General features: G+C 39.1%; 1 protein-coding gene across 5 annotated transcripts in view; it reads right to left on the bottom strand.

Annotated features, from left to right (window-relative positions):
• LRP1B (LDL receptor related protein 1B) overlaps positions 1-26,184 on the bottom strand; it is a 1,302,041-nt gene that overhangs the window by 507,694 nt on the left and 768,163 nt on the right. For all 5 annotated transcript variants that reach the window (XM_050969143.1, XM_050969139.1, XM_050969140.1 and 2 more), the window contains 4 exons: positions 21,985-22,107; positions 19,632-19,772; positions 10,846-10,971; positions 5,680-5,796 (listed from right to left, as the gene is read on the bottom strand). In XM_050969143.1, the coding sequence (XP_050825100.1) occupies positions 5,680-5,796; positions 10,846-10,971; positions 19,632-19,772; positions 21,985-22,107 (507 nt within the window). The remainder of the gene's footprint in view (positions 1-5,679; positions 5,797-10,845; positions 10,972-19,631; positions 19,773-21,984; positions 22,108-26,184) is intronic.

The raw sequence follows: 26,184 nt of genomic DNA, 5'->3' as shown, positions 1-26,184 counted from the left end.
TAAAATGAAAAGAGAAGAATTAAGCACATTAACTTACTGTTTATAGTGCTTGAGTATGAAACTACAAGAAGATTAAAATGTATAAGTGATGTGTAAAGTTTGACCAGACTGAAATATTAAGAGTGAACAAAGAGGAGGCTGACAGTGACACAAGGAAAATTCAAGATGACCTAACAGGATGAAACAACCAATACCCTTTGCAAGAGAGTCATAAACATGAAAATAAAAAAAACAAACTGAAAAATCAAAAAGCATAATACAGGTAGATGAGCTGGTCAGACAAACTACTTTATTGACTGTCACATAATAGTATGATGTAGAATTCTCTTTTGTTACTTAGACCCATACTTTCCTTTCCCTCCCTCAAGCAAAGCAGAAGGGACCTGTTTGATGAAAGTTAGCAAAAATAGTTATTTGAAAGCCTGCACAGAGAGGAAGTGTGGCTATGTGAAACTGTCCCCTACCACTGTGCAACTGCCGCAAGACCCCCACACCATTTACACAGAAGAGTCACATTAAATGTAGAGAGATTATTGCCTAAATGTAGAGAGAGTGAGGAAATACACTGTAAAAATATATTCTGTAATTTAAGTATATGCTACACTTTTATATGCCCTGTGAAACTTGTCACAGTGGTCACAGGACTGCAGCTGCCTGGGGTTACCTGTGCTGTCAGTGTCAGTAAAGGAGTCTAAAGTCTAAACCACATCAGCTATAAGCCAGAGATTGTGCAGTCTGTATCCACAGATCCATATTTTGCAGCCACTCCCTTTCCTCCTCCCCTTCCACATCTGTCCACTGTAATCAGTGTAAGTCTATGGCATAAATGCAACCATTCTGAATAAGCAGATTTTTCAGAAAAAGTTTCTTGCTGTACATTTTACGAAGAAATAGTGTTTACAAATGAAGACGAAAGAAAAGAGCAGTTTAGTCCACAATTTTCTCCTCTAAAAAAATCCTTATTCTGCACTATTGTATTTTATCTTAGTTTGTCTGAAAGACACTAAACAAATTAAAGTTGGATTTTGCTGCATAAATGCACCTTTTCATACGAAGGATAGTCCCATGAATTTGTATTAAAATGACAAATAACTATAGAAAGCTTTCAAATACATCAGCTTGCTGAAATTTAAAGTGCATGAAGCTTCAAATTTTTTGTATTTGCCACACAAACTTCAAGGGTTCTCCTTTTGAAACACCAATACTTGAAATGCAAATACTTGTGCATATACTTAATTTTAGACACGTGATTAGTCCCACTGAAGTCAGTGACAGTACTCGTGCTGAAAGTTAAATACATGTGCTGGCATTTTCAGGATTGAGACCTGAATTTTTATACCTCAGCACTTTTTTTTTGAAATACAACTACCCTGTTTATGAATGTGGCATACAGAAAATATGAAAATTAGGAATAGCTTCTGCTATTCCTTATTTTAATTTCTGCCAACAATTATGCACAGGAACACAAGGAAAGATAGTCTCCTTAATTAAGCATCTGTTACCTCATTCTAGGCACAAATAAAAACATGGTAGTAGAATTGGACCCTGACATAGAAGAATATCCAAGGGTGCAGTATGTGTGTTTTTCTTACCGTACGTTCACTTGCATGAAGAATGCTGAGTGAACAAGAGTTCAGCATCACAACTTTTTACGTGCTTCGAGGACAGAGATTTTATATGAAAATAAATGGATCTTCTAATCTGTTTATGGTGTTAACCAGAATTAACACATTACCTTTTCCTTTCATATCTGGGGATTTTCAATTAAGGTACTAAAAATAAATTTGTCAAAGGTCCTGCATCTTGTACCCAGATGCTAGAGATATGCAAAAATGCTAATATATCTAATACCTAGATTTGGCAGAGGTTCAAGGGACTTCTAAAAATGTGCTCTACTAGCAAATGTAACTTTAAAAGCACCACAGGTTTTACCTTAAAAAGTACTCTGACTTGCCTCTGCAGTTTTATTTTGCTTTTTCAAAGCATGTGATTGATTCTGAAATAAATAATCAGAATGATCAATATTATACTGATGCTCTGTACCTCGGGGAAACACTTCACACCCCCATGTTCACCTTTACAAAATGATTGTGGGGTGTCCAATGCAACATTTGTCATGTCAGATGTCTTTGGAAGGCTCATGATGCACTGAGCATGGTTGGTATAGTGATGTTATAGTAATTGTTACAGTAAATGTTATTGGTTATAATTTCATGTATGTAGTTATGAGGCTGAAAATGTATCCTCATGGTTTAAAATAATCCCAGGCAAAAACTCTCCAAGAGCTGAGAGGCAGTTCACACCTCATGTATGGGACAAACCCAGCCCAGCCTCATAAGAACAAAGGACGCTGGCCTAGACAGCAACAAAATAATCTGTTGGACTCTCGAGGGAGTCACCCCCTTCCTTTGGTCAGTTTGGACAAGGAACTGCTCACCTGACTCTGAAGATGGGGGGGGCAGAGCCAAGAGGGAAAAAAGGACATGATAAAAGGGAGAGACATTTGCCATGCTCTCTCTTTCTCTTCCACCTGTATCTACAAAACACCACACCAAGTGACTGAAGCACTGATCAAAGGGGAGAGCCTGGCTAAAGAGCAACCAGACAGCCTCTGGTGAGAAGCATCTAAGTTTGTAAGGGCATTGAAAATGTTAAGATCAACTTAGAATGTGTTTTGGTTTTATTTCATTTGACCAAATCTGACTTGTTATGCTTTGACTTATAATCATTCAAAATCTATCTTTATAGTTAAGAAATCTGTTTGTTTATTCTACCTGAAGCAGTGTGTTTGGTTTGTAGCATGTCAGAGATTCCCCTTGAGATCCCACTGGCCGGGAGCCTCCCTTCCCCCCACCCCCAAGGTAAGCACTGCCCCATAGCCCAACTCCATGACCCAGCCCTGAGCCCCCTTCTACATCCAAACTGCTGCTAGTCCAGCCACATCAGCCACTGCAAAAGTCACAGAGGTCACGGAAAGTCATGTGAGCTTCCAGTTAAATTTTAAGGTGTTCATTTTGATTAATAAAGCCCTGACTGCTTGGGATCAGCCTGGCTGACAGATCACCTCTTTCCCCGTAGCTACAATGAAGCAGAAGCTCTGATATTAAATACATGAAGAGGGATCTAAGAGAGGTAGAGTTCTCTGTAAAGTCCCCCAAACACAATGATACCCCTCTTGTCCCAGTCTCAAGTTTTACTAATTTACCCTAATTTGAAGCTCAACTGTAAAAAGTGAACGAAAGATCAAAAAAGTCAAAATAACCTAGAACAACAAATGTTAATGTGAACTGTCCAAAAAAGGGACACAATGGCTGAATTAGTCTAAACACAGAGGCCTACTGGTATAATTCAAAGACTATGTTAAGATTATGCCTGGTAAACAAGAACAGTATACAACCAGAAATCGACAAACCAAAATTGGTGTATTGAAAATTAGGCCTAATTGGTGAACAAAATAAGGAAAGGATAGGCTATTCTGCCCATTGCTCCCCTTTTGGGGCCCTGAAAAAGAGGCTTTGGGAAGAAAGTTGGCAACCATAATAATGGCTGACTGAGAGGTGAGAGAAAGGGAAGGAGTAAGCATCATGGCTGCCACTCTCATTGTCTCCTGGGACCCGGACGTACTTCTTCATAATCCTGAGAGCTGTCCTGACCAGATAAGGCCAGAAAGAGGGACCCAGATGACACCACCATCTCTCCCAGCTCAATCTCAAACATCACATGAGATGTGAGATTTTTTCATCCTCACCCCCCATTGTGTCCTTTTCCTTCTCTACATTATTTCTCTTCTTTCCTCTCTCTCTTCCTTCCTTCCTTCTGTCTACTAAGAGTCTGGCTTAGTTGTCCAAGGGTATGGCTACAGTTACAGCTGTCTTTGTACAGCTGTGTAGGGAAAGCGCTGCAGTGTGGCCACACTGACAGCTACCAGTGCTGCAGTGTGGCCACATCTGCAGCATTTGCAGCGCTGGTGGGAGTGGTTCATTATGGGCAGCTATCCCAGCATTCAAGTGGCTGCAACGTGCTTTTCAAAAGAGGGGGGTGGGGTGGAGTGTGACAGGGAGCGTGGAGGAGACTTAGAGAGTGGATTTTTGCAGCTGACACTGTGTCAGCTCCCTGCCTTGCAAGTTCTAAGGACTGGAAGTTACGCAGCACCAACCTTCAATCATTTTAAAAGTTTTGACCCCTTCCCCCACCCCTCTTTTATTCACTAAATGCAAATAGCCTTTAGACCAGATAAGCAGCTGCTCCAAAACGGACTCCCGTCCCTCCCCCCACCGTGTTGCTTCTCTCCTCAAGCAAACTGTGAACATTCCAAAGGAATCCCCCTGCCTGCCTCTGCTTGAGCAAACGAGTTGTGTTTGTTTTTTAGATAAGCAGCTCCAGGATCCCAGAGTACACAACAAAACAGCAGAGTGGCTGAGCAGGCATTCTGGGATACCTCCGAATACGAGGCCAATTACAGCGCTTTTGGTGGCCACACTTGTGGAGCAGCGCTGCATCACCAGCACTGCAATCCTTATACCTCAGGCAGAGCAGGAGTACAGCCAGCGCTGCAGCCAGGGAGACGCAGCGCTGAATGTGCCTTGCAAGTTTGGACGGTGAGTAAGTTGCAGCGCTGTAAACCCACCACCAGCGCTGCAACTCTCCAGCGTAGCCAAGCCTCAAGACTGTATATCTTGCTACGCTGCTGTTAGCCTGTGACCAGAAACAGGCAGCTAAACCAATGCCCTAAAACAGCCCATACTGTTACAAATTTATCAGGTCTGGGAGTGGCTGATAAGACTGAATGCTGTGACTGTTCTTCCAGCAGTGAAGTTGCAAGTGAGAGTGAATGTCAGAGACAGAAACTGCATTTTCTCTTTGCTATTCTTTTCTCTCCCTTTTTGTATGTGTTAGTTTTGTTTTGTCTTCTAGCAAATTGGCTTTAACAACAGCAGCAGCAACCAGCCCCTCTCAGCTACTCTTTTCTCAAAAGACCAGTTTTTACCATCTTTAACACCTTCTCAGAAACTGCCAGACAATTAGACAAGTTTTTGTTTTGTTCTGTTTTTCCCCTTCTGGGATGTTGTCAAAATCTAAGCCTTACTTAATACTTTACATTCTGAATGCTTTAACTGTTTTTCCCTTTTCCCCCCCTGTATCTTTCATAAAGGTCCAAAGAATCTTTAATGGCGTGATTCCATAGTAGGAAGCAGGCTGAGGTATCTGTACTCCAAACCCTGACCCTTGTTTAAAACTGGACAATGACTGGATTATGTTAACACCTTTGTCTCTTTGGGTTCATATGTTTAATCTAAATGAATATAACATAACGTTCAGGGCATGGTGAAGGGCCTATTTATTTCACTTGACCTTCAAAGAGAGATATGGGGTTGAGATATAGGCCAAACTGTGGGCGGGGGGGTGGGGGCGATAGTATTTGATTATGAATTGCTGCTTGGTAGTGGAAAAAAGCTTCTAAATAATAATAAAGTTTTTAGGGCAGAAATGCAGTAATTATTTATTGGTTCAATAAAAATTAAAAAATCCTACTATATCTTGTCTATTTTGTTCTTTACTTACATAAAGAGCCAAAATATCCTTTAAAATCCTCTTATTTCTCTTTTTAAACCAGACTTTAAATCTTCACTTGATGTTTTTAATGGCCAGTTTATGTAGAGTAAATAATTAGTAACTTACCACATGATGCCATTTCATCTGTTTCATCACCACAGTCATCCTCCCTATCACACAACCACGATTTTGGAATACAACGTCCATTCCCACAAGAAAACTGATCAACTTGACATGTTCTTGCTGCAATGACAAAGGCATGCAAAATCTTAACATCTTAAAAGCAAGAGACAGAGTACAATCTGTTAGATCACCCAGTCCATGGCTTTCCTTAGAACTAACTTCGCAGATGGAGGTCTAGATGGTATTTGCTTTGCCCTTGACTGAGTGCTCTCCTCATCTCCTTTGCTCTCAGTGGAAACTGAAGGTACCTTCAGTACCGTACCCTTATCATTACATTCAATAATTCATAATGGATTTCCCGGTAGGTCAGAAATTTGTGAGGTTTCACAGAATTATGCAATTACTGGAAATTAAATGTTAAAAAAATATTTATGTTGTAGTCAAAATAATCAAAAATCTGAAAAGGCCAAAGTAGGCCTAAGGCTGACATTCTAAGGAAGTCAAAAGAAGTTAGGCATCCAAATCCAACTGAATTCCAGAGGAAGTTGGGTACTTAATTTCCCCAGTCTCCTTTGAAAATCCAAACCTAAATATTCAGAGCAGTGATTAGTATTTAAATAGAAACAGAATTAGATGATCTAGTTCATATTACAAATTATCCCTTCTCCCTATCAAATGTGCAGACAGTTGATTGCTGTATTTCATTAGTTCTGTGTAGTATGGTTTTCTTTCCACTTTAAAAATTAAATTAATGGTTTAACCTGGTTTGTAAAGAAATCATGTAATTGCTCACCTGACATCAGTCATCCCCCAAGGTTCAAAGCCACATTATTGACAATGAAGACAAAGGGAATAATGGGATTTCATTACAGTAAACCAGTTCATTATTTGTACATACCACTTGCCTTTAAAAAAATACACTGAAGAGTCTTTTGGGAACACTGGACCTAATTTTCATTTCTGGCATAATGATATTAAACAAAGCGGAGTTATGACAGGGATAAATTTGGCCTATAGTGTGTGGATACACCTATATATTTCTTGAAAATACAGACTTCTTCCAGATGCACAAAATATTACACTACTTCAGATGTTCCTTGTTCCTGTAGATTTAGCTTATGTAAAATGAAAACAATCCTTACAATTTTTTTCTTTTAGATTCAGTTCAAGTGACTATGATGGGCAAAGTACTAAACACTTGATCTTTATTGCTTCAAGATTTGTACACATTTTGATGTGTGCTTTAGGTTGTTGTCATGTTGAAAAATAATCCTCTTCCAGGTTTCCTCCCTGATGGGATTATTTTTCATGTTATTATTACTTTATATATTGTCAACTATGCCATCAGTAAAAAACATAGCTCACCAAAATCTTCAGTCCTACATTGTGGCGATGATGATCATAACATTCATCATCACCATCATGGCAAACCCCCCAAAAGATGTGGCTTCCTTGTAAATCGAGCGCGACCCAGAACAGTCTCCGGCTGGATGCTTAAGGTAGTCTGATTGTATATTCAGTTTATATCTATCACTGGCAATGTTATTGTGTCACCAAAGCTTTTGGCACCCATGTGATTGCCCGCCATTTATCAGCATTCCTTGGTACACACACTTCAGAACTTGTTGGTCTGCCATTGTTATAATACCAAAAATGCTGCAAAAACAAATGGTGATGGAGATAATTGCTGGATTTGGCTTTGACTTTCTTGGCTTCTGATCTTGTTTTGCCACTTGATTTGGAGCAGTTGATGGAGGTGATTATTCATTATTGGTGAATAATAAATAAAATAATAATGACAAATACTCATCTGGTGTAAATGAGCACAGCTCCTGCCTTTAATGGAGCTAAATCAATTTACACCAGCTAAGATGACTCTATACTTCACACTTAATAAAGCATCATTCATCCATATATAATACTTAACAGCTGGAGTCAGACTCTCTTTGTTTAGAGCTTCTCCATACTTTCCACATATAGAGATCTTTCCATCAGAGTAGACATATTTAGCAGTGTTTCATTAAAAACCTACAACTTTGTTCCAAAACAGTTTATCCTTTCAAAATTATCTTGAGCAAATGCCCGGCTAAATTCATTCATGTGGGGCTTTGGCAGAACCAGAAAAGAATAAAAGAGGATTGGTCTTCATGTCAGCTCTTGAGAAGAGGAATTTATTACCTCCTTATTAGCTTGAGTGTTTACCCTCAGCTTGCTTGCTTGCGCTCTCTCTCTCTCTCTCTCACACACACACACACACACACACACAGTGCATGCCCTAGTACACCATGGAAGGCCTTTTGCTAGTCCTCCACAGTTTCACTGTGGGATTTTGGGGATGCAGCTCAGAACAACCCACTTTTTCTTGGCACCATTCCCTTCTCAAACCCCAGATTTCAGTCTGGAAAACCAGGAATGAGTCAATATCACTTGAACCAGCATTAACCCATGTTGTGTCCCTATGGTGGGTCAGTCTCAAAGCCAGTTGGCATAGTGGTCAGGCAATGGCCTCACAGTTCTTTTCAGTCTCTCTTTTCTAGAGTGGGACCCTGCTGGGTCATATATCGTGATTCTCAGCCCCTCCTATGTGTTTCCTCTTCTCTCTTCAGGGCTAGGTCGCAACAGTGGAGTGCGGGGAGCAAGACAGGGGGACCCAGGCCCTCCTTCTCCACAGGGTCCCAACCCTGGATGCTGCAGTCTTCAGATTACTTGTTGGTCTACCCCAAGTTAAACTCTCCTCAGGTCTTCTCCAACCAGGCTGGAGCTTCTCCCTTTAAGGTGTGGTCATAGTCTTACTAGCAGGAGTTTAATGTCCCTGGGGTAAGGGGTGTGGTTCAGAGGGGGGATTTGGATCACTTCTCCCAGAGTGGTCTTACCTGCACAGCAGTCACCTTGCCCACAGGCTTCAACTTCACTTCGTCGTCCAGACTGTAGCACCTTTCCCTGGCTTGCCAGTGCCCTTTCAAACTGTCTCTTCACCTAAAGCCCTGGATGCGCTGAAGTGGATGCGCCTCCTTAACCCAGTATTGCTCCACGGTTTGCTCTGGGTTATTGGGTGTGTAAACTCCATCACAGTTTCCACAACAGCTGCAGCTGAACAGCTATAGGGGGACTCAGCACAACTGCAGTGTAGCTCCTGCTGGAGCTACACTGCATGTTGGAGGAGGGTAGAAAAAGAGAACTAAGCTGAGCTGCACAAAAGGACAGTCATCCTATGTATACAGGATGGCTTCAGGCTCCACAAATCCAGGGTTGCCCCTCCCTCTAAATCCCTGGATCTGCAGAATTGGGACACCTTGCCCCTTTTACACTCAATGGCCCCTCATATCCTTCCTCTACAACTAGGTGAGCTTTGCAACATTTGCATGCTTACAGCAAACAGGCAATCTAGGCATGGAAAGATTATCAAACTACTGGACATAGCCCATTTACTATCTTGATTATCACTACAAAAAAATTTTCTCCTGCTGACAACAGTTCATCCTAATTAATTAGCCTCTTGGAGTTTGTTGTGCAACTCCCACCTTTTCATGTTCTCTGTGTGTATGTATATATATCTCCTCACTATATGTTCCATTCTATGCAACTGATGAAGTGGGCTGTAGCCCACAAAAGCTTATGCTCAAATAAATTTGTTAGTCTCTAAGGTGCCACAAGTACTCCTGTTCTTTTTTGTGGACACAGTAATTATAAATAATATTTTATTTTCGTATTACTATCTAGAAACCTTGAACAACTGTACTGATCCAGCTAATCAATAACATACAAATATCAGAGAAACAAAGACTGTATAACCTTTCACATTGTAACTTGAAAACCCTTTTTTAAAAATATACTTCAGTTTCAGGAGGCCTCTCAGTATATTTACTGACATAAAACTTTGTAAAAGGTTTCACAGAAGAATGTATCTATTTCAAATGGAAACAACTCACCACCTATATGACTCCAACTATGTAATCAGCCCCTAAAATTTTCATTACTGGTCACATACATAAGAGCAAGACTTTTACAGGATCTGGCCTAAACTGCATTTGGGCTATGAACAATAAAAAGCAATTAAAATGCATATTTCTCTGTAGTATGGGGTGAAGAATGTAGTTCTCTAATTTCCATCCCTTTTACCTAGATTATTAGAATACACATTATGATTTGTGTGACAAGCTTTCTTTAGCATTTCAACTGAAACTGCTCTCTAAAATGTGCCAATCTGCACTCCCCAACTTAAAAATCAATTAATGTATTGGAAACCCCACTAGACAAAAGCCATTGATTCTTTACTTTGCTGCTATAAATGATCATTTTTCCTCTTGTTCTTTGAAAGAGCCAACATACAGAATCAGAAAATAAATGAAATATAGTGTAGCGAAAGAGATTTTTAAACATAATATGAAAAGAAGGATGTTTTTGTAAAACATCAACACAGTTTGGTTTTAGGACATTTTAAGTCAGATAATATGGATTCAGGGAACATGACTATATGTGAATACATGCTGTCAATCTCTTTCTTTCACTCAGTACTTAAAAAGAATAGTAAGTCTGCTGCCTATTTTTCAACATTGATCAGACTACTAATGATCTCTCTAGAACTGTCTACTTATCTGTACTAAAGACTGTATGTTTCTGTGCAAGAATGGAGTGGTTTAGGACTCCTAGATTTATTGTAATGGGACAGAATATATGGAAATATAAATAGACAAGGTCAAATGGGACTTCCTTATAAAACACTATACGTAAATAATATAACAAACACTAAACTATTTGCAGATGAGTTCAGGGGAAACTGAGTAAAATAATATTTGTCAAGGTAAAAATAACAAGAACAAAATGCTTACTAGTCAGATGACTTACAGCACAGTATGATAACAAACTATATTCCAACTTCCAAGGAAGATTTAGCAGGGACAAGTTTGAGTCCAAGTAGTGCATTGACAGTCAACCCATATGGATAGATTAAGTGCCAATTACTTTGGAAAGCAGAGTCAAACATAGGGATTAAGTAAAATATAATTTATATTCTAGCCCTAGTGGCATCAAAATCTGAATTCACTTAAAACTGCAGTAATCAGATCATCAGCAGTAGGCTGGTTCAGCTCACTACTGAGTACAGACATGGATTTTTACTGAATTGGAATTTAGATAAAAGTTATTTACACATCCAAGTAAAGTTTTTACCTGCACAGGTTTCATTTGATTCATCTTCATTATTTCCACAATCATTAGCTCCATCGCAAAGCCACCTCTTGGGGATGCAGCGGTTATTCTGGCACTTAAATTGATCATCAGGACAGCTATGATTGACTAGGAAAAAAATATTACTTTCTCCTAAGCATATCATCAAAAAGAAACTGCTGAAAACATGACTACATTAAGTTTCACTCATTGAAGAACTAGAGATACAATTAATATGATTACCCAATAATTTATAATCTTCATAGCTCAGAACTGTATTGCAAACAGGAAAAGTCCAGTCCCAGTTAATCAGTTGCTGAAGTGTTTCAGATATAATAATACAAAATCTGGAGACTCTATTAAAATAAAATGAGTTATACAAGTGTAAACAGGTATCAGTGAGAGAAGAATAAGGTCCATAAGATTGTATAGTCTTTATAGGAATGGATGGCTACAGGTTGTAGGTAAGTACTCAGCTCCACTAAGTCAATGATAAAACTCCTAGTGACTTCAGAGGGGCCAGATTTCACCTTGCATTTTTCATAAACATTATGAGTAAGAGCCTTAACTGGCATAACTCAGCATAACTCCATTGTAGCGATGACAATTTACATCAGCTAAGGAACTGACCACTCAACTACAATGATATGTTAGCATTTTCGTTAAAGGTTAAATGGCTTTCAGAGCACAAATGAAAACCATTATCTAAATTCAAAGAATTACTATTATGAACTCATATTTTCAGAAGTTTACACTAAACTAATATCATAAGCCAGCACTTAACTTCTCAAATTTTGAGTATTCATTCATATTTTAGTGTTCTAACAATGTAAAAAAGATTATTAAGGTAATTGCAATTCTATGACTCAAAATGTTAATTTGTCTGATATACCATGAAGTAGCCTAATCAATGTTGGCACATTATTAGAAAAAAAGAATTAAGCTGTAAAAATAATAAACCTTATACATTGTTTATTGTGCTTATTTCCCCCAATTAAATATAGAATTCATTATATAATTATTTGAGATGACATGTGTTCACACTAATTATCTGAGCATATATATCTCTCTCACAGTGCAATGCTTATCAACCAACAATAAGCATTTTAAAGGAAATTCATAACACAAACAACAGTAATAAAGAAAAAAATTAAAGATGTCAAACAAACATATAAAAGCAACACATTTCACAGTTAAGGATTAAACCTCCAGTAGCTAGACATAGCCGGGTGCCATCTTAAATGTTAACCTACTATGTTCATTGTATGCAAGAACCGGAGGCTAAGTCTTTAATTGAATTTGCATGCTTTTGTGTATTTATCTCACATCTTTAAAATTCTCTTAAAGCCATTTTTGTGCATATTAGTCCCAGTTAAGTGAGAAAATGAATGACACTAATACAAAAGTATATTTAAGCGAAAAAAATATTGGCGCCTGATACTGAAGCCAACAGGAGTTTTGTGTCAGTAAGGAGTCCATGAGTATGCCTTTAGTAGACTCTGGATGAGGCCTCTGGTGAACTTCCTTCTCTAGTTCTCTCTAAAATACAACTGAAGGGCTCAATTCACCAAGCCCTGTTGACTTCAACGTTTTGTGTGTAGAGAGGTTGCAGGATCAGACCCTTTCCTCATATCCATTTCCTCAAATAAGGATTCATCTAAAATTTGCAGCAACAACAAAAATACTACCAAGGGTCTTTATCCAAAGCCTATTGAGACTAATGGGAAAATTCTCATTTACTTCAGTGTGCTTTGAATTGGCTTTGGTATATAAATATGTTTTTAACATTTTTTATAGTTCAGCTTTGGCAAACATAAAATAATTTTAAAAGGCCATACGCTTAAAATCACATCTTTAGTTTTAAACATTAAAATCAGAGTTTAGTTTTAGACTCTCTTAAGGAATGAAAGGGTACAATAATTCCCTAAAGTGAAGCCATCCAAGGACTTACAGTGTAAAAGGTAATGCAAAGTGGCAATCATATGAACCTGTTACTTGTAATCAAACAGGCAGTTCAATTTTGTACAAATAACCCTTGAGATGGCAGATCCTGAAAGAACTACAGATAAAGAATGGCAGTAATCTAGTTTACCAGATACTGTAAGCGGCAGGGGAAAGCAGTTTTGCAATGCTTTTGAAATGATAAAAAGTAACCTTTGCTGAATTGCAAATATAGGGAAACATAAAACTGTGGTTCCTACTAGGTATGAAATTAGTCAAGATCTAAAAGTCATGAGAACCAATGTTATTGCTTCTCCATGATTCTGAGAACTAACAAACAAGCCCACAGTTTTTCCTGAATCTAACTGCAACTACAGACACTGTAACCAAAATGTAACATTAGTAAAAGCAAAGAATGAGCTAAAAATTACTTATTTAAACCGCTTAAAATTAATTATAAATAGATGAATATATTTATAAATAGATGAGTTATACTTTCCTTTGGTTAAAAAAAACCTGACTACTGCTGAAAGTTTGGGAGGTTGATATTTTATTTCTGATTTAAATTACATAAAATATTTTTATCATGGAACTGTTCTTAAAAAAACAGAGGTGAGGTACACTGCATTAACTGTATTACAGATGCAACCACCACTGGGGACAAGTAATAAACCCCACACTACATGAGACTTGTGTGAGGGGATACCTCAGACATCTTTTCCTTTAAAAAGTAAAGGAGCAGATCCTCAGCTGGTGTACATCAATGTAGTTCCATTCAAATCACTGGAGCTATGACAATTGTCACAGGCTGAAGACTTGACCCAAAATGTAAGTTCTGGTCTAAAATTCAGCCCCTTACTCCTCAGACTGGTAAGGATCAAGGACCAGATTTTTAAAGAGTTTTAGGTCCCTAAAAAGAAGCAGCTAGACATCCAGTGGGATTGTCAAAAGCACCTAAGCAGGTTAAGTGTCTAATTCCCATTGAAATCAATGGAACTCAGGAATCTATCCTGCTTATGCACTTTTGTAAATCCTCAAGAAATCACGTGGACCTCTCACCTCTTCTTCTCAGGGCTTTCTTTGATCAACTGAACAATAGCAAAAATGTACTTCAGCAGAACCTGTTTCCATCCCTCCTGCCTGGAAAGACATTTGCCATAGTTAGAACGTTTTATGGAATGGGTGAGTAGAAAGGAGATCCTAGGGAGCACTTGGGAGAAGAATTATACTAAATAAAATGTTACACACTGTTGTGTATAGCTTTCAAAACAAAAAAATGGTCTTTGTCATCAATACATATGGTTAAGAAAAGTATGAATGATTGCAAAATCTGAATTCAACTTCAATGGCATGAGGGTTTTGGTTTTTGTTTTTTTTTATTTTTTGAATTTCTTTAAAGTGCTGGTGGAACTTAATGCAACAAGATTATCATTAAATCCACTCTCTTTACTCATGTGAGTGGTAAGAAAGCAAACAGTAATAACACTTGGTTCTATATAGCATTTATCATCCCTAGATCTTAAGTAAGCAGGATGTTGCTCCTGCTCAGATATGAGCAAATATATTTACTTATTGTGTATCACATAAAAGCACAAGCCATGGAAACACCCATTAGAGGGAGACAAGGAGGAGGGAAACTGTATGTAGTCACGTTATGAGAAGGGAATGTGGGATTTCATGTATACTTCTGTTTACAAGCATTGGCCTACTCTGGATGAGAATGGTTTTTGTTAATTGCTATCTTTTATAACTTAACAATTAGAATTTTTTAAAAGATATATTCTAGACTATAGTTCCCCTTGTGGAGTGTTCAGCAGTTTATTCTGTCATGGAGAGGGAGCTTCGTCCCCCTTTTCAAAGTACAGGCAGGGGAGTCAGCACCCAGAAACTGTGGATCTCGGAGGTTATGGTTATCCTGAGAGGTGTGCATACTCACTACATTACATTTTCCTGGCACTCTGTGGCTCTCCCTCTCAATATGGCTCAGGTGCAAAACAGACAATGTGTAATGTGGTATGGAAATGCTTGGGGGATTGTGTTCCATACTTTAAATGATAATACTATCCCCTATGGGCGCCCATCCCACAACCCCCAATTCTGCCATGATTTACCAGGAAGTGGCGGAGAGCACTACCAAATTCACACTTACACAGAACTAGTGGTACACAAACGCTACATAGGAGATGGAAACCAACAGCTATCCTAGTCCACAAACACTTCAGTTGCCTGGCCTACCTGTGGTAGTTTACGCAAATTCACTTTGTTAATAGTTCAAATTTAATAATAGAATGAGACACAAGTAGAGAGCACAGGTAGTCATAAGTAGTTCCTGCCTTCCACTCCAACATGTAGAAAGGATAAAAGCAGGACAAGAACCAGTTAAACTCCCAGACAATGGAATGGGGGAATCAGAACCTAAGGAAACATCTCTTCTCCCAAGACTACTGATGACCATCCAAGTAAACACTGAGTGACAGGAACACCATAGGTGTTTGGAGGGAATACCAGGCAGAACTAGATGACCCAGGTGGCAGCTGCTCTACAAGTTACTGATCCCCTAACAAGCCTACTGAATATCCTGTTGAAATTCCAGCAAGTATTGATGGTGCTAGGTTCAGCATTAATGCCTCTTCTGCAGTTTCTATATTCTCAGCAAATTATTTGCCACTACAGTGGAAGGAGCCAATGGTAGCACGGTCATGTGCAGGCCATACTGCTAAAGGGCAGTAAGGGACCTGTAAACTAAATAAAATGGCAAATCTTCCAGCTGAACTGACCAAGATCCAGTGCATAGGGAAGTGGCTCCCCATCGATCACTGGGATCTCCATGGTAGCCGTGGTCTGCAATCCATGCCAAGCCCCAGAAGGAGTGAATTCTAGCATTTTCTGCAGTTTCCAAATCATGGAAATATTTCTCCACTCCCTCCACCCCCATTTTATGAAGTTTTGTGCAGGTGGGAACCCAAAATGTCAAGTGCGCTGTTTAGAAGCCAACATTTCTAAGTATGAAACTCCCATTAAATCTTATCTAATATAGAGTTTGTTTTTCATTTCATTTCTGCAATTACACAAAACATGTTTAAAAGAGGAGCAACTAAGGGCCTGATCCTGCAGTCCCTGATTAGGTTATGTTGCCCTAGTTTTGAGGTGTTTATATATCCCAGAATGTGATCAAACTAATTGCAACCATATTGTGTCCATTCAGCCATCCTGAAGTACAGAAACAGAACACCACATAGTTGAGGGTTAATTTGGAGACAGGAGCAGGACCCTTCAGAAGCAAGGTCAAAACTAGCTACACTTTCTGCCAATCAGAATGGGAGGAGGGGACAAACAAACAAACAACTGAGACTGAAAAACCTTGGTGATTGGAAAACCTTGAGTCTAGATGTCTCTGATGTTAAAAGTTTATTGAAAGTTAGAAAAGTGATGATAAAGTAGGGTCATTATGACCTATGTGTTTTGTAAAACTTAGCTATAAAAGAGTAGCTCAAGGGTCGGCAGTCTCTGGCATGCAGCTCGCCAGGGTAAGCACCCTGGTGGGCTGGGCCAGTTTGTTTACCTGCCGTGTTGGTAGATTCGGCCGACTGCGGCTCCCACTGGCTGCGATTCACCATCCCAGGCCAATGGGGGCAGTGGGAAGCGGTGTGGGCTGAGAGATATGCTGGCCACAGATTCCCAACACCCCCATTGGCCTGAGACGGCGAACTGCGGCCAGTGGGAGCTGCGGTCAGCCGAACCCGCTGATGCAGAAGGTAAACAAACTGGCCCAGCCTGCCAGGGTGTTTACCCCAGAGAGCTGTGTGCCAGAGGTTGCTGACCCCTGCTATATTCTCTCCTTGCGTAAATGAGCAGAGCTCCACTGACTTCATGTGCAGAGAGGCATGCTAAGCACCAACTTGAACCCTGCTTTAACAAGTGTCAGTCTCTCTTCCCTTCAGTTCCCCTCTGTCACCCATCCATTCATTATGATGGGAGTTTTATTGGGCAGATAAACATGTCTTGAAAACACACAGCATTTAGAATTATAAAAATCATTGCAGGTATACCTTTAACTGTTTAGCAATCTTTTATATTTGTATTTCTAAAGAAGCTTTCATTGACATTAATGCAAAGTGAATACATGTATGCAACCCTTTGTTACCAGATCATTTTAGAAGCACGCTGTAGGGAAAGCTTCATTAGTGATCTTAGCAATAACAGGTTCAAAATCTGATAATTCTCATTCAGCAATTTAGTGTATAAGTGCGACTAGAGACCAAATTGCTGATCTCCTCTAGCTGATAAAATTAAAATTTGAAAAGCACTAAACACATTTTTTTAAATTGTCTAATATAACAAACAAAAACCATTTAAAATTTTTTTTTAGAAATGCTAATTCACTTTTATTTACACAAATTCGATCAAGAGTTTCCTTCCATATCACCCAATTATTCTGTTTATAATTACAGCAAATTCAGACTAAGCCAAAAACATGTTAAATTACTATAGAAACTGCTTCAAGAGGATTATTTTTAACACATTTTTGCTAATAAGCTACATGATATGCACAGATTTGGGAACAAGTTCAAATTCATTTATAAATGTGTAAATATGAGTAACTCCAAAGAAGTAAAGGGAGTTAGTTGTTCTAAACTAGCATCAATTTACATAAAATAAGAAATTAGCATGCTGTACCCAAATATTTTACCTCATGAAATTATTAATAGATGTACACTTTACTGCAATTTAAGAGCTCTTGGTCTTAGAATAAGGCAGGCTATGAAAATCTCAAATTATAGCGAATATACAGCATTGTGTTATAGGCGTCTTCTACAGTACACAGTATAGCTAAAGTAAAGTAGTCTTTAAGAATACTGTATGTCAACTGTAGATTTATTTTGGAGGATGTACTAATTGCAAAGTGGAAGTAAATTAAGGGAAATTTACTGATGAGAAAATGAGCAACTAGCTAAAGTGCTGATACAAAGGTATGTAATTTGTACAAACCACACCAGTGTCAGATAATCCAAGTTACCTAATTTTGCCAGTATAAATGATGACTGACGACTGGTTAAGCTATTCCTGAGCATTTTTAATGCATATATATGTGTTTTCCCATGGTAAGAACAAGGAACTGGGACTTCAGTAGCTCAGACATATAGGTTAGGGGTTTGATACAGGCGTCGCTGGGTGAGATTCTGTGGCCTGCGTTGTGCAGGAGGTCAGACTAGAAGATCATCATGGTCCCTTCTGACCTTAAAGTCTATGAGTCTATGAGTCTATGTGGTGAGATCCTTCCTTATACTCTAGCCACTTTATGCAAAATAATGGGACCAGAACAGTATAAATGGACCTTAACAGTCCCATATCCAGCCACAGGAAGATTCCAATGGTGCAAGAACTGCTGAAAACAGCCATAAGTCTGCCTCTCATCTGGCTTGCGGGAAGTGTTGGGTGGCAGCTGCAGCACACAACATCGCAGAGATTCTGTCCAGCATTGATGTCACTAGGGAGGCTGCTGTAATTTAGACAGACTTCCTGGACTGTCTAAATTGCACCAGTCTCTGGAGCAGCTCAGCATCCAGAAGTTTCAAAGGTAGTTTAGATCCACTTTAACACTCCTCCCTGTTGGCTGCAAGTTAGAGGTGTATCACAGAATCTCACCCTAGATTCTGTTCCTTGCTCTATCCTGACTTACTATGTGGCAAGGAACAATTCACCTATCTGTGCTACAGTTTACTTATTTATTTACTTAAAATTGAAATAATATTTGCCTAATTGATAGGGGTGTTGCAAGGTTTAAGAAGTGCTTCTTAAGCACTCATTTCCTCACATGAAAGGAGGCATGATGTAAGACTGCTATAGTAATAATGATTTTCATTAACAAGCATCCAAGCATTCGTGTTCCAACACTTATTTTACTGTAAGATGTGGGCCAGTGTGAAGAAAACCCCACTCTTCTTGCATGCATTTCAGTTCTCATACGTCGTCTCTACCATATACTGAGCAGTGAAGCTGTAAAGCAGCGATAGTCAGACTGAGGCTTGTGAACCGCAAATGGCTCTTAAAGTTGTCTCCAGCAGCTCTTTGCAGCATAATATAAAAACACTGTGATTTATTTTTTAACCAATCTAAGTTAGTAACCAATCAGGATGTTTTTACTATGTTATTAATCAATTTGAATTGATAAAATAATAATACTTAGTCATTTTGCTGTGAGAATGATTTTTATATATATAATAGTAAATGAAACAATGAATTCACACTTTTGTGGCTCTTTAGGATAATGGTAATCACTAATTTGCCTCCTGAACCACTGAGGTCTGAGTATCACTGCTGTAGAGTATCTTGTTCCAAACCTACGTCTGTTTTCTTGGACCCTCTTCAAGATACCATTGCCAAAAAGCAGTGAAGTGTTTAAGGAACCTTCTGCACAGTAATTCTGTCTTTAGAGTATTTAAATTGATTCTCCTCCTTTTTTTCAAGCAAAGATCCAATGTATGCCCCTGGTCCACCATCCGGCAGTTTGGAATGGCACCAAGAGCAAAGGATATGAAAATGGACACTTTTAGAGCACCAGAATTAATACCACTACAACCATTGGCATAAGCAGACCGCAGAGGAGGTATCTCGTATTACACTATTAAACAAATATGCTCCTGTTTACTACATGTGTGGAATAACTAATGCGATTAAACAGGAAAAGAAAGTGAATTATTTGCATAAATTGTTCAATGACTGCTGCTTCAGTCTTATTCCCCTCAGACCTTAGTATTTAGCACAAACTCACAGTATCATGTTGACAATTTTAAAAATGAAAACAAAACATGAAATGCAATTTTAAAATTATTTAGAGAAATACATACAGCAAATTTCTGAATGCTCATCACTGGCATCCAAACAATCATCATCTCCATCACACCTCCAGCGATCCTGGATACAGCGCTTGTTGTTACACTGAAATTCTCCAGGTTTGCACAACTGAGGTAACGCTTCTCCAGGATTAACTAGAAAAAAATCCAAGTCGTGTGTATATTTTTAAGCTTGATAAAAAAAATGCAATATTACCTGCACATAAACAGATATGAATTCTTCTTCATGCTGTATCTCTTAAGAACATTCTGTTCTTAATAAGCTTTATATATTCACACTAATTCCATCCTACAGTAGGATATATATCCACATTTATGGTTGATGTACTTAATGTATTTTTAATAAAGAAGTGCACACTCAGATTACATTATCACCCAGGAAAACGTCTACAAGTTCAGAAGACAAAACAGACACAGAACTCATCATGAAATCATTGTCCTCATAATGACTTGTAAAATATGCTGATGCCACATCAAAAGCTGGTAAAAAAAACCATATACAAGAGGACAAATATGCTCTCAGTTATACAGGTCAGATCATGATAACCTAAGGCCCAATTTTGTGTCCAACGGCATAGCCCAAGCACTTGGATTGTGTAATGAAGATTTCCTTTGGACAAATAGGATGTAAAGATACTTGAGCATATTAGAGGTTATCAGGTTCTTGCTGATAACATGGCTGATCTGGGCATAGTTATATAAGGACTAAGGAAGCTATTATAGAGAAGGGTGTGTCTTTTCTCCTCCCATGTGTAAAGGCTGGACAGGCCTCAAGTGGTTAATACCCAGTAGTTTGAGTTGATAAATTGTAGCTTCGAGTTTTGTTTCTGGAAATAAAGCAAGCCCTGAGGAAAGTGATATGAAGTGACCTGTAACTCGGATTTTATTTTTCATTCTCCATCTGAAGAGTCAAACACTGTGTTACAGCAGAAAAAAACCCTTTGCAACATTGTTCTTCTCTTCCCAGACCCCTCATATGTCTCTGTACAGGGGATCCACGGGGTTCAAGCTATATGGCTGATTAGGGAGAAGCCAACAGACAGGGGCAGGAGAACTGCAGAGGTGATAAAATGATTCACATCTTAACAGTACCGATCATCATTAATTTACCCACATTATTCCTCTGCATTTTGGAGCCCCAACAAAGTGGAAGTCTTATGGACAGTGTTTTGTTTGAAACTTCCTTGCAGCATGACTCCTAGAGGAGTTGCCCCTGGCAGAAGTTAATTTGTTGGCAATAGGTCTCCATTTCATAGTATAATAGAAACTCTACAAGGGAAACCTCATGTAACCTCTGCATTAGGGAAAATCTGGATTTCACTTCCTTATACCATTATTATGATCTTCTGTACTTCATAGGCCAACTCTCACTCTCATATTGCTCACACAAAATTCACATTGAATTCACTGTGAGTTTGAGTTTTGAATGAGCAATGTGAGTCAGACTAGCTCTTTGTATGCACTGGTACTCATCTGCCTATGTTTTCAAACTTTTGCATAATACTTATGTTCCAAGAATATACAAATACCCTGGATAGTGTTAATAAAAATTAAGCTGTTAATTGAAAATATGAGTAAAGCATAAATTAATGAGACATTCTCATTTTGTACAGCTATAGCTAAAGTAGTTCAGGAATGTTCAATAAAATGGACATAAGATTTAATATAAGTAAAATTAATCATACATTCTTAGAAAAAAATTGGCATATTCTATAATTGTTCCAAAATACTAAAGCTAGAAATTTGCAACATTACCAATATTACATTGGTGAATTAATATTTTTTGAGTGGCAAGTTTAATTTTGTTACAAGCTGACATACTTTTCAGCAGTATTTTAATAAAGACATCCAGAGAATGGTTAAGCTATTCAGAGATTGGTGCATCTTCTATCCCTGGTCTTGTCTTACATATAAAGTGTCAGTTTCAATTTTTCACAGTTTCAACTTGAGGATTTGCTATGCTTGAGTTCTCCTTAAGATATTTACTTCAGTGAATGTCATGGAAGCCAGTTAATATGCTTTTATTATTACTTTTATTGTGATGCCCTGTGAAATGTAACAAAAAGTCTTTGGAAGCATCAGAGTATCCTATTATATTAGACACTATGGAATATTTTCAAATGCATTTAACTTCAAATATTGTACATTTAATAGTTTTGTTTCATTCTTCAAGTTTTAACTATGCGTGCACAATTAGAAAGTTTATTCAATTAATAGTTATTTGTCCAATGTAAAATTGCTGAATAGTAATAAAGTCGCTAAGAGAATTTTTTTTTAATTTTCAGATTTGAATTTATCTCTCCCATAACAGTAATATATATCCAGATATTCTTCAAGAAAATCTTACTCATGCACATTGTACTGTTTTCTTCTAGGAGCTGATGATCAGCACAGGCACAAACTCTGCCTCCAGGAATGGCTAAACAAAGAGTGCTGCAGCCTCCATTATTAACACGACATGCATTGTCACCTGCAATTAAAAAAAAAAAGTAATCAACACATAACAGCGCAAAATCCATGCTGTAACTAGAGAGCGTGTAGAAAATGAACTGAGATCTGCTTTTATGAACAAAGAAACATGTTATTGTGGAAGCTCTTCTGCTATTGTCTATATCTGCAGGTTATATAATAACAATTATATCATGTTCTCTCTCACTCCTTAATAAATATTAGCATTTTTACAGGACACAGACACATGAGTTCAAAAATTAAAATGAACTTCATTATTTTTAAATAGACAATAACATAAAATGAAAAAAACTCAGCTGTATTGGCAGCTAAGACCTAAGTGCAAAAATGTGACTACAATGACAGACTAGGTTATTATATCCCAGGCCTGAGAGGCTGGAAGTGTTATGTGGAGAATAATGAGGAAAATGCATAATATAAAATAATTCTATCCGCAGTAAATATTTAACTCAAATGCACAAATTATCAGTGTAGTCTGGCACTCAGACTGACTGACCCAGAGTAGACTAGGATCCTTTTCATCATTCTCAAATCTAAATTTAATTTGGCACGCTTACAAAAGCATAGAAATGAAAGAAAGTGAAAGCTAGACAGGCCAATGAGTCTGCATAAACTCTTTAACATTACTTAACTTCTGAACTCAGATGCAATCAAGCTTGGTTTATATTGTTCCCTCCAACAAGGACTGCCACCTTTAAAAAAGCAGTTTCCAGCTATGGCTATGGTTTTTCTGCTATTACTGCATGATCTACATTCCAAATATGTAATACTTTATAGTATTGTTCAGCTTTTTATCTAAGCAAGAGTTCACCATTTTCATGTGCCAAAATTAATTACACCTTTAGTTTGAAAACTGAAAAACTAAAGAAATAAAAACAAGTCAATACATTCATAAAGGAGAATAAATCAGAAAAGGAAATGCTGAAATATATCAGGATATACTTTTCAGTGTTGTGAATGGGAGTTAAGCACCGGCTTATTCTAATGTGAGTTATGCTCATAATTTGCTACTGCCTATGAATTTTAAATTCTGAAGAACAAATTACTATTATGCCAGAATTTTATGCCTCTGTCATATGAAAAAGTAGAAATTGATAAGTTACTTTCTGTCCTGTCATGAAGTGACATTACATAGAAAATCACTATAATAATTTCATAAGCTTAGTTAGAATTAGACTGAAACACTTCTAGGTCTTGGTCCTATATTCCTCATGCACTCAGAACATACACTGAGATCGATGTGAGTGTTTGAGGAATGAAAAAAAAATTAGATCCCACTTTATTTATTTATTTTAAGGTATGGAGAGTATTAAGAAAAGGGAAATTTTTGCCTGAAGGTTTTTATCATCTGCCAATGCTTGCTGCATCCCCTCTAACCACCAGCTCAACTCTCTGACATACTCTGCTACAAGGGTCTGATTCAAAGCCATTGAAGCCAGTCTTAAATATTTCAGCAGGCTTTGAGTCAGACCCTAATTACTTGGTCGTGCACTGCCATTGTCATCTGACTGCTGCTCCTCAAGTAATGCTAGATTTCAGATGCTGCTGGTAATGAACCATGGTTAAAGAGACCATAACCAATGATCCAAGTCTGTAGGAATCTTGTAATGGATTTCCAAATCTTCCACTCCTTGAATCCACTATTAGCAAAACTCCACTAAATAAGGGCACATCCGGTGAGTGCTAATAAACTAAATAGTGTTTAACAAGGTGTGAAATGTTCAACAGTGGTTTTCCAAAAAAAATTTGTATCAGATACAGACAATGAAAAAATAATAAAATCCAGAACATATTTTATTTGCTTATTCTTATTTAGAATATTTTTTTTCAACTTAAGTCATTTTAGATTTGGTAAATCATCTCCTCTTTTAATGATGACAGCTGGTCAATTGGGAGCAGCCTGTCCACGAAAATATACCACCACTGGATGGTGTTCTGCTTGTGTGCAGTGAAGATGGGTGAAGCATATATGGATATAAAACAAGGTCCACCCCACTGCATTTCCACAGTTTAATTTTCTCAAGAATTATTATTATGTATCCAAAGTGCAACAGCTTCAACAGGAGCGATTGATGGAGCCCCACATCACAGTACCCCATAGCTCAGAGGGTAGGGCATTCCAATGACCAAGCGCCTGCACAGGGGGGCAGCAATCAGGGTCACCCCTCGCCCCTAAACAGGGAAGCAGCAGCAGGTGGCTGGCTGCCAGGTGAGCTCCTCTTCCCCTCATCCCTAGAGTTGTAGACTGCTGCTTTTCTTCCCCTGCTGCTGGAGTCCCATGCGTTGCCTCTGCCTCCATGCGCTGCCTCACCTCAGTGGGCAGTCTGCGAAGTTGGCTGGCCAGGCCATAGGTGCTGAGTTTTTAATCTGCAGCAGGATGCTTTGTCCTTGGCTCTGCCCAAGCCATGCCCCCACTCCACTCCACCCCACTCCTTCCACCAGTGCCCCACCCTGCCCTACTTCTTCCCAGCCCTGCTCTGCCCCCACCCCACCTCTTTCCCATCCAGTTTCACCCGCTGCAGTCTTGCTCCTCCCCCTAGCCCCCTAGCACCTCCTCACATTGTGAAACAGCTGATATGCGGAAGGTGGTTGGCACTGGAAAGGAGGGAGAAGCGCTGATTTGCAAGGCCTGCCAGCAGGCAAGAGCCACTGGGGGGAGAGGTGTTGATGGGGGGCTGCTGGTTGAGTGCTAAGCACCCACCATTTTTCCAGTGGGTGCTCCAGCTCCAGAGCATCCACGGAGTTGGTGCCTATGGCCTAGGCTTCCGCCTCCCTGATCCCAGTCAGACTGCTGCCTTCTACCTAGGCTCCTGGCTCAGAGCTGGGCTAGTGCCTGGGCTCCCTATATACCACTCAGTCAGGATGCCCCTGGGTCCCTGGTCCCGGCTCCCAGATGGGCTGCTGCCTGGGTTTCCCACACCTGGCTCACCACTCCCAGCCAGACTGCTGCTGAGGCTCCTCGCTTGGAGTCAGGTTGACCCAGGGTCCCTGCTCCCAGTCAGGCTGGTGCCTGGGCTCCCAGCTTTCCACCAGGAGCTCCACACTGGGATCCCAGGTATCTGCTGTGCTCCCTGGTGGGGCAGCTGCACTGCTCATGGTGGGGAGCAGGGATCCAAGGTGAAGAGGCAGACAAGCTCCCGGTGGGGAGCTGCTAGCCAGGGGGCAGCCAGGCTTCTGGCAGGGAGATGCAAGCCTGGTCTTTCAGCCCTCTAACACTTCCCCTTTGAATTCAGTGGATGCTCTCCTGGTGAGGAGGTGCACCACGGACAGAAGAAGGTTTGTGTGGATGAGAACTACTGCAGTAATTACATACGTTAGGTCCACTTAAGTTTGTGGTGTAGACATGCCTTAACTCTATGAGAGGAAAGGTGTGCAGGACACACCTCTTTTGTCAGAATCTCCCACTGGCTAATTTAGGAGGCTCCCATCTAGCACAATCGCTTTTGCAAATCTCATTCTAAGGTGCTTATTCCTCCCCATGCATTGTACGGGGATCCTAAGCACCTAACTCAGGCTCTGTGAATCCCACTGTAGTTCCAGTGATTTTCCAGGAGATTGCTATGCTTAAGTCCCTTTGTGGATTTGGGTCTATAAGACTTAGGAGCTTAAGTACCATTTTCAAAAGTGACTTAGTGCCAGATTTTTAAGGTGTTTAGTCATCTAAAGACGTATGGAATTGTCAAAAGCACCTAGTTGTTGGATTTTCAAAAGCACCTAGCCAAGTAACTCTCAACCTAGCCAAGTAACTCTCAACTTTTAGGTGTCTAAATACCCTTACAATCTGGCTGTTAGGCTTCAAAATTTTACCTCTAGATTTTTTCCCTGCCTGGACAAACCTGATCCATCTTTCCTGAAAACTAATGGGTACTATACCCCATTAAGAGAATTTATTTTATGTCTTAACAATCTTGTTTAAGATATGCAATATCTCATATATATTAGAAGGCAGTATAGCAGATGTCTTGATATTTATGCATATGTGGGGGTAGAGGGCCAGAGAGAAGCGCAAATAGTGAAAACAAGTAGCAGAAACACACTGTGAAATCTTCATTCAGGAAACCACACTATATTTTGTTCA

The sequence above is a fragment of the Gopherus flavomarginatus genome, chromosome 10 (genome assembly GCF_025201925.1).
Source record: "Gopherus flavomarginatus isolate rGopFla2 chromosome 10, rGopFla2.mat.asm, whole genome shotgun sequence".
Lineage (NCBI taxonomy): Eukaryota > Metazoa > Chordata > Testudines > Testudinidae > Gopherus > Gopherus flavomarginatus.
The sequence above is the reverse complement of the archived record's forward strand: the minus strand, read 5'-3'. Positions and strand labels throughout refer to the sequence as shown.